The following is a 12,069-nucleotide window of genomic DNA, read 5'->3' as shown; positions in this document are numbered from 1 at the left end:
AACACTATTTGAACTATAAACAATGGGGTGTTTTTCAGCATATTCTCAATGATTTTTTGGCATTTTAAAAATTGACTGTTGCCGAAAAAAAAGGCAACAAAATACACAAAGTGATAGTAATAGTAAGCCAAGTGCTACTCCACAGTTTCAGAGTTTCAAGTGTTTATTTTGGTTATTGTTAATTAATTAAAAAAAAAAAAGCAGTGTGCCCTGCTTTTTGTATCATTTCCCACAAAGTAGCACACACTCAGGCTGACTGAATCAGACACTCCTTTTGTTCTGCAAAGTGAGGAGTTGCTTGATGACTCAAGACACCACAGGATAGAGGAAGAAACGCAGTGCAGGGATAAAATGTCAACATTTCCGACAGCAGTCAGTTAGCCTTGCACGAGTGTAAAAATCAGATCAACGACCCCGGCTGTTTGTCCATCAGGCCATCAGTGTAACCTGCATGCTCTCTGTCCAGCACATAGTTCTGTGCTCACACTGTCGGCTTTTCGGCTTAATTTGAGCAAGACAGACATTGGACACGATCAAACAGGATCCAAAGACCTTTGAACACGCTTGTGAAGCCAGTATCACTGCGCGGAAAAATGGCTCTGAAGATCCTAATCAGCATCGAGGGGGCTGCAGTGTTTGTTTTCTGGCGGCCTTCTCTCCTTTCATTTTACCTTTTTTAGTATTCTCATTGTTCATGCAAACACAGAGAGTCTTCCTGATAGTTGGAAGGAAGGGGAGCGGGGGAAAAAAACCCAGAGTAATTTTTCTTTTTTCGCCTAGCTTTAATTATTTATTTTCCTAATCCAATTATGGAACATGTTTGTTGATATGATCTAGTTAATGCCCGCCGTATGATGCATGGATCAGAAAACTGTCTGCTCCTGTCGTCGAGTTATTTACCGAATAATTAGCCGTAAAACTTTCAGCTTTCAGTGGAGGATGATCAGATGAGAGGGGCAGATTTTCTTACCTTTGTCGTCGTCACTTTGAGCGAGGTTAGTCTCTCTGGGATTGCTGCAGGAAACACAGGAGAGGCCACAAAATACATCAGAACAAACGACTTAAACATCCCTCTCTTATCATTGGCTGATGCATTGTATTGTCCAATGTACTAACATAAGCTATGTGTGAATCTGTTGTTGATGCATCACCTGCATTGCCTATTTTTGCAAATGATATAATCACCTCATTAGGACCACACTGCAAAAAGTAATGCAAGTTTTTAATTCCAACGAGACAAATTTGCATGAGCTGTTTAAGTAAGTTAAAATAAATGAAGTTTTACTTAAACAGCTTATGCAAATTGTTTTACCCAAATGCTTTATTGCTAGCACTATTTTTCTCAGTGTGGCATCAGAACATCGTACTCATTGTCTCTTTGTCCCTTCCAAGGAAACAAAGAGGGCATGCTTTGTAACGAATACAGCTCAGAATACATTTGTCTAATTTTTTTTTTTTTTAACAAAAAGGTTCACAATATTTTGGACCGGGTACAGCAGAGATAAATCCCACAAAGATGAGAAACTTTTAAAGGAAACTGTGGATCAATAGCATGTTATGTCCATGACCCCCTCCTCTGTGGCTTTCTGATGGCTTACACATTTTTACTTTCATTTTCGTTTCATTTCTTTTTACTGGGTGTGCAGGCGGGTGGGAGGGAGGGAGGGAGGGAGGGAGCTGGTTCCGATGAAGGTTTAGACTCTTAAAAAAAATAAAACAATGTGAGTTTATTTGCATGTTTGCTATGTGTCTACGCTGTGCTTCCAAGCTCAATTAATACTTCCAACTCACCCTTATAAATCCGTTGCATTGGTCTATGCCCTAGTGTAAGTGGAAAAAAATTAAATACAAACTTGTGTGGTCTTTGTTTCTAGCCATGTACTGCAGTTGTTTCAAACATCCTGAAAAAAAAAAACAGTATGTAATAAGCTTTTGTTCTCAGACAATCATGTTTAAACCTAGCTTTCATATGAACCTCTATTCTGTCCCATAGAATATGGAATGATCGGAGAGCATACTGTAAAAAGTCAGCGGCCAAGATCAGTTCATGACACAAAGGCCCTGCAGGAGCAAGCTGAATCTGCTAAATTTATGGCACAAACTGGTAATACACTAGTTCTGTTTCTTTATTCTGTTAACTAAACTTAATTTCATCATGCATGCTCTCTCTCTTGTACTGCACCTTTTTTAAGTGGAAATGTTTTTGCATTATTATTTTTCCTCCAACTCATTCTCTACCGCTACATATGGAGTAGAAAGATAATCTTCCCATTTCTCTCTGAGTATTTGCTTTGACTATAGAGCTTAATTGGGTTTTGGGGGTCTGTTTGTTTTATTGTCATACATAGCGAGTTGGCGAGTGGATTAGTCATACAGTATATTCATAGAACATTAATTAAACAGCAGTTTAAAAAAAACAAAAAAAAAAACGAAGGGCCCTGATGTAGTTAATCATCACCTCCAAGGCATGATAAATTAAATGTCATTCGATGAAAAACCCACCCCCCTTCGGCCAAATATGAAACACATACTTGGCAAAAGTTAAACTGATAGATGCTGCCCTTAAGAGATAAAATGAAGCTTTTCTGCTTAATCAAGTGGAGCATCCAATGAATGAATACTCAGCTCCTCTTAATTCATTACGACTTTTACAACCTATCACCTTCACTTTGTTGTAATAAAATCAGACAGTGTTGGGAATGAGTGAGAGCAAAATCAAAGCCTTAACTTTTTTTTTGCTTTCATTATGTAGATGTTTCTGTTCTCTCTTCTTTTTCAGTGGGTGGGTTTAGATCGAGCAGCTATTTTTTTTTTTTTATTCCTCATTTTGATTATTTTTTTGTCGGTGGGGGAAATGTTTTAATTTTTTTTTCCATGTGTGGTTTCCATTTGTTTTTGTTTTTTAAATGCCTGTCCTTGTTTGAAAACTCCACTCATGATCATTTTTGATTTGCAACACACAGTACACCTGCCGTTACTAACATGAACCCCATTAACACCTCTCCATTTGACACACGCTGTATAGGTATGTCGTCTCCCCTTGTCGAGTCGCATCGCTGTGCTTTTCTGTTTCCCATTCTCACACTATTTACTCTCCCTGTACTGCCTCATTTAACAAATTGATCCACCTTTCAGTCGATTTTATGATCTGCAAAAATTAAGACAGGGTTTTAGATCCCTATTTGGCTTGAATCAATAAGTCCTTGATATGACATCCCGAGGTTACAACTTAAAAGCATATAATGCTGAAAGGTCTAAAAAATGATTTGATGACTTTTAATGACATAAATGTATTCAGAGCTGCAACTGAAACTTTTTGTCTTTGACTTAAATTACTCCTCCGGTGCACAACGCCTCGATGAAAATTACAACTTCACCCAAGGGTTAAAAAACATCAATTATTTGGTGACTATTCTGAAGCAGGGGGTTTTGATTGTCCAGTAAACAAAGTCACCAAATAATGTAATCTTTTTTTTTTTTTGTTCCATGTAGGCTTCCATGGCTTTGGAAAATCACCCCCACTGCCTCCTCATAATGTAAAGCTTTATTTAGCATTTCACGGCTTTTTGCTATCCGACCCTTTTGGAGCACGAAGACAGACAGGCTCGAGGTTTCTTTTTACTTATTCTTTGTAATCTTTCTCAAAAGAGCTATTAAGATAAACGGGAACAACTCTGGTCCTCCTTATCGTTACTGATCTGCTCCCACAATGCCTTTTTTATGATTATTTAATGACAATATGTCTGCATGCAGAGTTAAACTACTTCAACGTCTGCTTGCTGAGACTTTTTATGCAGGTGCAAAAGCCTGCACAATAGAAACCCAAATCCACTCTTATTCTGTGGCTTTACCCATTACATTTCCTTCTGGGCACTCACAATTGAAACTTGAATAGAATGAAAATTGCTTTGAGCCACAGTCACACGCATGAAAATGGCTGTGATCTGCTGAATAAAAACCAGCTAACTTTCTCATCTTTCTTCATCCCCTGGGAGTTAACGGGCTAAGATGGATCGGAAAATTATTTGAAAACCCATCGTCTTAAATGCAGAATTTTGGCTCCTCCGTTGTCAAGGCAACTAGATAAGTTTGCTGTAGCGCAAGGGAAGCCATATCTCAGACCTCTCTATGAACTAACACCCATTCAATTCCATTTTTTTTTTTTTTCCTCAGATTCATCCTTCCTGCATGCCATCAAGTTCCAATTACATTTTCGTTTGTTTATGGTGATTTTTTTTTCTCGGTTTCTTTAAAGCATAATTTTTTTGGTTTATTAAAATGCATGAATTCTGTTCTTTAAATATAAAATGAAAACAGTAAGATACAACCCTGAAGTCTGCTGATTATTAATGTATGATCTAAGCTATGCCCTCTCTGTGATCTTTGCATAAATGCACGCTTAAAGTTGTTGGAAATGTACCCGTCTCCACTACATTATAGAGGCCAATGCAACTACACAAAGTTTGCAGACACAAAAACACTACTTTTGGGCATGCAAATTTAATCACAAGCCGGACTAGTGATGCTGCAAATTCAGTATTTATCAAAGATCACATAAAGGCAGTATAGACCCTACAGTAGAGTTCCTTTAAGACCCCACTTCACTCCCAAAGTGACTCATGTTGGCCCCTCCCCCTTTTCTACTAAACCCTGCCAGACACCTTGCCCTGCCCTGTCCCATAAGCCCTGCCCAGGGACCATATTGCTGCATTTAACTAGTGTCACCCTTCTCCCACACAGGTGAAACAGGTGCAGAGGAGTGGTCCCAGTGGAGCTCATGCTCTGTAACATGCGGTCAAGGGTCGCAGGTGCGAACAAGAACATGTGTCTCTCCATACGGAACACACTGCATCGGCCCTTTAAGAGAATCAAGGGTTTGCAATAACACTGCCCCTTGTCCAGGTAGTGTTAGCCGCAGATTCTTGAATATTGATGTTTTGCTCATTTGTTGTTTCTGGGAGGAAATGTACTGTTGTGTTTTAACAAACCTGTGAAATGTATTCTCATAACTATTGCAGGTAACTATTCAAATCTTGATGCTTTTTATTTCTTTGATGTTTTTTTTTTATGGCTATGTTTTTCTGTTTTTTCATTTTCACTTTTTGTGTTTTTCCCCATTTCATATAACTGTAAGGGCAATTCATCAGAGTTGAAATTGTTTTTTTTTTATGACATGTGGTTCTGCATGGAGCTAGGGGAACAGTAGATATGTTGTCAGCTTCATTTCCTTGAAGGTCAGCCGTGCATTTTAAAATAGCTAGGCAGCGATTCTTCAAACACGCTGTAAGGCATTTCTTCCCCAACCCGTGATGGCAGCGAAGATGAGTCACTGGTAGTCAGGTATCAGCATCAGACGCTTTTTTTTCTGACTGGTGATTGCGGCGCGCTCATGTTTGTCTGCAGAAATCTGGCAGGACAGCGTGCCGTTCAAAAACAAATCACCACTATCCCAATTTTTTTGGGTGATTTGCACAGGCAAATATGTTGATTTAGTAATGAGATTCTGAAATCATGTTGAGTCAAAAACCTTGATGTCGCTGTTAAAGTGCTTCACAGACCGCACCACAAACTTTGAAGTAATTACAGGCTGATCAAAAACACTGCGAGCTGCATCCTCTGACATTCTGATTCATAATTTACTGTATTCCATTTTCCATTAGGTATGTGCAAATTGTCAATCTTTAAAGGCGTGTTCACTCTTCCAACATGGACACTGTGAGCTAAAAAACAGAATGAGTCATCTCAAAGAAACAGTTGCCTAAACATCAGTCTTCTTGTTACAAGCTCAGACAACATTAAAGCTCCTTTTTCTAAGGAGGGCGGAAAAGCTAAACAGCCCAATTCCAGGTGTATGCATTCATTTGCATGATGATGGCTAATTAATAATTTAGAAACAGAACTTAAAGACCTGCTGGTTCAAATCATCATAATGTTCCTTAATTCATCTCAAAACCCTGCAGCCTTTAAGGTGTTTACTCGCGGCTGATTGTGGATCCAGAACGTTCTTTCACGTCGTAATGCAGAAACACTTTCACATAATAAGTGGCCCAGAAAGGTACATGACATCTGCAAAGCTATTTCTACTTTTAGCACATGAGCAACATTGCGTTAGAAGTGTTGATTTTTTTAGAGAAAATATTAGGCAGGGTAAGATAAAGAGTTTTTTTATACGTGTAAAATGTCACAGTTCTGTCACTATTGCATTCCCTGTAACATCCGATACATGACAGGTTTCCTCCTCACTTCCTTATATCAAAAAACTATAGATCAAAAGTCGTTTCCCCTAGGTATTCCTCGACAAAAGAGGCAATATAGCACCAACATTTGTTATAGAAACACACTGGTAAAAAAAATAAAAAAATCTCATATGGAACAGTGCCAGATGAAACACTGAGTCTATATCTAATATTCTGTAAGGCAGACAGATCGATTTGCTTTCTTCAAACGGCCTGCTGTCTGCGAGATGGAAGGATACCTTCAAAGAATTCTTCTATTAAAGACACATCACTTCCACACTCAAACGCACCTTACCTTACAGTCACCATTGCTGTGTACACACCAACATCGTCTGTGAGCGCCGGCGCTGCAGGCTGAAATCAAGGCTGTTGTCAGGAACTCTGGGCCTCCATACAAGTTCTGACGACATTCTTCCACCACAATATGTCTGTGGAAATACAACAACATGTCTGCTTTATGATAGAACACTTAAAATACTTCTCTTTTCAACCTTAACAATTTCATCCATGGCTATTTAGTTTTCTTTTCTTCTACTACTATGGTGCAGTGTTTCTGCAGAAGGGAAGCAGATGAGTGTAGGGCCGGGCAATACGGACCAAACATCATGTCTCAATGGTTTCTAGCTGAATGGAGAGACACTATATATAGATATATAGAGATTTTTTTTTTGTAAAGAAAGGACAAAGTCAGTCCCCAGTGAAACCCACACGAGCCAGATGTCAAATGTCACACAGACACTTATATTAACAGCGCTCTGCAAAATGTCAACAGAACGTGAAAATAAAAAAACCTTTTGGTGAAATTAAAAATAACAAAACAAGAAAAAAAAGGTAATTAAGTAAAATAAGAATACATAAATAATGCAGGTCATTTTTAAGCTCTGTTCAGGGAGAGAGGCAGGGGAGGACAGGAGGAGAGGCGACAGATACTGAAAGGAGAAACATAAACATGTAAAGTTATTTTAATGCAACACACTGTCTCAATATTTAAACGATAATGTCTTACATTGTATCTACTTTGAAGATATACATCTTAAAAACTTGATATATTGCCCATCCTGAATTGAGTCTTCATTTTATACATTTATATCTAACATTTCTACACAAGAGGATTTTATAGAGCCAGAATTAGTTTTTAAATTAAAGCAAAGAATACATTGTAATGAGGCATTTACTTCTCTTAGTAGAGCAAGTTAATCATCCTATTTCAATTTATCAACCTCATTGTAAAACAGATGTCCCTATGTGTGATTCAGGTGAGATTGGGGGTACAGCCAGGGTTGTTATAGGCACAGGTAAAGTCATTATGGCGTCTGTCAATTGTCAGGAGAAAGCACTATCTTATTTTATCTCACTATCAACACGTGAGAAAGAGTTAATACCCTTTAATTCCTCTGGAGAAGAAAAACACACAAGAAGACACATACCTTCCCTGCTTCTCAGTGGGCACGGCTAGCAAAGCGAGCCACTTCCTCGGACATGCGCAGACGCGTCGGTGACGCAGCGTAAACAAAGCTAGCCGTGCGCGTCGCTGTCACCTGGCAGGTATTTCTTTTCTTATGTGGTTTTTATGCGAGTTGCGCAAAGTTTTGATTCTGTGGCATGACAGACGAGCTGCCAGAAGGATGCATTTGTTTTCTGTGGTCTTCTTTTGGAGTAAGTTAAAGACTTATTTGGACATTGTGACGTCAGCCATAACCTGTAAACCTCATAACAGACAGGAGGTTTTAGCTGTATTAAAACACCCAGTATGGTAATCATTTCGTATAGTATGTTAGGTAAGTGTCACTTTCTTCCAAAAGACAGGAATAAATTAGGAATTAGCCTCCATGGTAACAGAGCAGGTGCAAAGGCATGTTTCTACAAAAACAAAAAACAATAATCAGAAGAACATCTTGGAGGTTCAGTCTAAAACTGTTGCACATTGAAATGACTTTCCAAATTAGGAAATGTTCTTACACAAAGACATGTTCAACACACATTACCTGTAGGCGTACTAATTAGTGTCAACAAGTAATTAACCAAAAATAAAATTGAAAGAATATCTGTCTTTGTTTTTTGATATGGCAATTGTAATTGTATATTGAAACTTTTTCGCAGTAGTAGAAAAAGTGTGAAATAAATATGTAATGATCATGATCTCACCAGTCATTTTAATGAGATACAAACTGTAAGAATTGGTATCAACCTACAAAGACTCCTACAACTTTTACAATCAATTAATCAATGGTGGTTAAATACATTTTTAAGTGCCATTGATCCTTTATCTTCATTTAGCAGGTGTAAGACTTCCTTGAACTACTAATTTCCTACTAGCAGTGTTTACCATTTCATCTTAAGCGGACATAACCTCAAACAGAGCGAGAGATTCCACTCTGCAAAAAGTTATTAATTAGTGTGTGACGATGCACTTTTGCACGAGCTGCAGGCTCACAAGTTAGAAAAGTAAAACCGCACTCATTATGAAAATAGTTTTCTAATCCCAACATTTAAGAAATGAATAACAAACAAATTAAAAAAAAACATCCTCCACACCGTCTTCTGCTGGTCCAAGAGTTTCACCTCTAGCAGCACAGTGTGATTGCTCACGGCCGCCCCTGTAAATCGTGGCCAACATTTCAGAGGAGAAAAAAAAAACACACACACACACACAAAGAAGCAGAATTCTATTCCATCATTGCTACTAGCTGTGGTGGCTGTCTGCTTTGAACTCGAAAATTTTCAAAGTAAATGCTCGGGCCACCACGGGACACTTAGCTAAAAGCATCAAAGTTGCGCCTAAAGGCAGGGGCTGGGACAGGCGGTGGCTCGCCTCATGGCCGACCATCGGCTTGATCCCAAGATCCAACTACTCTGCAACTGATCCCGAGGTCCAAATATTGTAACGCAGCAACCTAAAGCCTCTGCACACGCTGTGGCTAGTGACCTCATCACTCTCCTGAATTAAATAACAAAGTTCTTAAATCCCATGTGCAATTAACAGCTGATTAAATGCCACCAGATATGCTCTTTTTCCACCTCCAGTTCCAGTGAATGCTGCTGCCTTTTATTTCTTGCCTAAAATTTGAAACTCCTGTAAACACACAGGCATAGCTGTACCCACAGCCTGTTAATCCTAGTGCAATCCCCTGTGCTCTGTTGTAGCTGATTAGAAAACAAGGACTTTGCAGCCATAATGTATTTAGTACATGGCATATATCTTAAGTAGACAAAACCTTCTGGTATTAAAAATAGCGCGAGTCTGATTCGAGTATGTAACCATTTACATTCTCTTATTCCCTTCAAAGCTTGCAGTTCTTTCATTATTTGCTCTTTAAATATTGAAACAAGAACACAGCAGTTGCTTCATGAACTAATATCAGATGTTAGACTTTTACATTCTGTTCATTCTTCCACATAACTGTGTACATTTAGGAACAGTGCGAGAGCTAGCCGAAGACATGACAGACGGTGTCTTAGCCCTGCATGACTCTTAGATTTACACATTTCCCTCTTCGGTGTCAAACTAAGAGTCGATAGCAAATATGCTCTGCAGTTCTTTAAGACTCACCATCTGTCAGCGTGAACCCGGTACAGTTTACACACACGGCAAGATGCAGGAGCAAGGACACCTCGTTTACAGCTTTTGTTCAGAAATTAAATAGAAAATAATTGAATAATCAGCACCGTTATATTGTCGCAGAAAATAAGCAAAATGAAGCAACAGTATGTAACGTTTCCAACTTAAAGAAGTAGATTTAAAGTTGATCTAATGGGACAATCACTTTCAACAGGGAGAATGGAGTCTATCCCATTTCCACAGAGCGCCCCGGTCGCCTTGTAGAGCCAGCTTTACAGCTCCAGTTCACACAACAGCCTTCAGCTAAAAAAGAAGCCAGTTAGCTCATCTCGTTGCGGTTTGATCCAATGTCTGAGGCTAAGAGACGGAAAGGGACGGTGACTAATGAAGATAAGAAAAAGAAAGTGCAAGAAGCCGGACTAGAGTAAATATTGGACGGGCTTTTACAGGATTGTGAGAGCTCGCCGAAAACTGACAGCTGCAAGTCTGACTCTGAGCGTCGGTTCACTATGTGTGTTTTACAACAGTTCAGCTGCTCAGTTGCACTCAGAGACCTTGAATTTCTTCCATAATATAGCTTTAATTTAAAAGGGAAATGCAGAAAATGATTAGAAATTAAAAAAAAAAAAACATGCCAAATTATGGTTTTAAAAAAAGACGCATCTGATGAGCAAACACTGTAAAATAACATCACTGAGAAAAAAGTTCTGTGTTTAAATATCCTCTTGGAATTGGGCCGTCTAGTCCGTCTTGTTTTAATTTAAAATGGTTATTTAAAAAAACCAACAGCTCGGCTAAACATCTACATTTCAAAGTCAGTCACAGTCAGAAGTCTGAAGCTTGTTTCTTTTTTCCTATGTCGGCTCTTTGTGCAGCCATGATGAATATGTTCTTGTCGCAGCAGATTCCCAGCACCACTGTCAGCCCACATTAACCTGAAGGACCACTGCTATTAGAGCCCCAGTCAACCAAGGAGACTCAGAAACTGCAACAATGAGGAGGCCTTGCTGCTCCTCTCCTCAGCCGTGATAGCTAGTATTCTGCCATGCAAGAGATTCTTTTGGTATCCTATGCCATAAAATACATGAAAAGTTGTCTATTGGATAGGATTTATTATTATTGTGTGTAGGCTAAAGATCGTGACTGAGGTGGCTGAAGCTAGTGTCTGAGGCTTTGTGAAGCCCCACAGTGTCCGTGTGCTCAGTGTTTCATTTACTTTAGTTCTGTCGCTAATTGTTTTCGATTGATTTCATTTCATTTATGGCTCACCGAGGTTTGTTATAGGTTTGTTTGTGCTATTGCGGCGACAGAGACATCGATTTAGGCCTGACGCCCCTTTCTGTGCCCTTTCAGTGCACGGTGTGTGGGAGGAGTGGTCACCGTGGAGCCTGTGCTCATTCACATGTGGGCGAGGTCACCGCACTAGGACTAGGATGTGTGCCCCTCCCCAGCATGGAGGCAGGGCCTGTGATGGACCTGAGACCCAGACTAAGCTTTGCAACATAGCCCTATGCCCAGGTATAATCTGCACTTTGAATATATTAAAAAAAATATATATATATATATAATTCTCCCTGTGTACGCATGATGAGCAGACGGAAGTTTACGGTTGAATCGTAATCTATTTCCAAAAGAGCAATTCTGAAGAAGTTTACTTTAGACACAACCGCATGAAAATAAGCACAGTATTGCAAAGGTGAGTACAAAACTGAATGAATGCAAGGCTTTGTGATGCATTTAACGTAATAGCACTCTCAGAATAATGCGGGTTTAGGAGACCCCATAGAGAGTCGACGCTGTGTTACTGACGTCAAAATCACTTTCCCGAAATTGCCTGAGAATGGTAAGCAGATTAGTGATGATGAGTTTTTCCACACAGTAAATGTTAGCTTTGCTCTGGTAACAGACTAAGTGAAAACCACTCAATCCTTGATGCTTTCCCTCTTTACCTAGCCTGGGAATACTGAAGGCCGCTGACTAATAGTTTCTGCAGTTTGTGCCTTTGACATTTGCATTTGTCCAAATTTTAACAAGAAAACGTTTTAATGTTCAATCCCCAATTCCCCGCGGCTATTCTGGGAAATTCTAACCTGTATTGAGTTAACCGAAGCAGAAAAACCTGCAGGACAATTCTCCAAACTCTAGTAGCCATGTAATTCTTTTCTTTCCACTTAATGTCTTTTTTTTATTGGCTTTCAACCTGAGAGAGAATAGTGATCTGAATATCTCCCCCCCCTTTTTCTTTTTTTGCCGTTTTTCCCCTCCCCTCCTTCA

The 12,069-nt window shown here is 39.3% G+C and overlaps 1 protein-coding gene across 9 annotated transcripts in view; it reads left to right on the top strand.

Annotated features, from left to right (window-relative positions):
- adgrb3 (adhesion G protein-coupled receptor B3) overlaps positions 1 to 12,069 on the top strand; it is a 146,955-nt gene that overhangs the window by 55,375 nt on the left and 79,511 nt on the right. For 6 of the 9 annotated variants that reach the window (XM_061039593.1, XM_061039590.1, XM_061039592.1 and 3 more), the window contains exons 3-5: positions 1,994 to 2,104; positions 4,741 to 4,902; positions 11,149 to 11,313. The exons of 2 other annotated variants lie outside the window; for them this stretch is intronic. In XM_061039593.1, the coding sequence (XP_060895576.1) occupies positions 1,994 to 2,104; positions 4,741 to 4,902; positions 11,149 to 11,313 (438 nt within the window). The remainder of the gene's footprint in view (positions 1 to 1,993; positions 2,105 to 4,740; positions 4,903 to 11,148; positions 11,314 to 12,069) is intronic. One more of the 9 variants, XM_061039591.1, reaches the window with a different exon arrangement.

The sequence above is a fragment of the Labrus mixtus genome, chromosome 6 (assembly GCF_963584025.1).
Source record: "Labrus mixtus chromosome 6, fLabMix1.1, whole genome shotgun sequence".
Lineage (NCBI taxonomy): Eukaryota > Metazoa > Chordata > Actinopteri > Labriformes > Labridae > Labrus > Labrus mixtus.
This window is presented reverse-complemented; position numbering and strand designations above follow the sequence as displayed.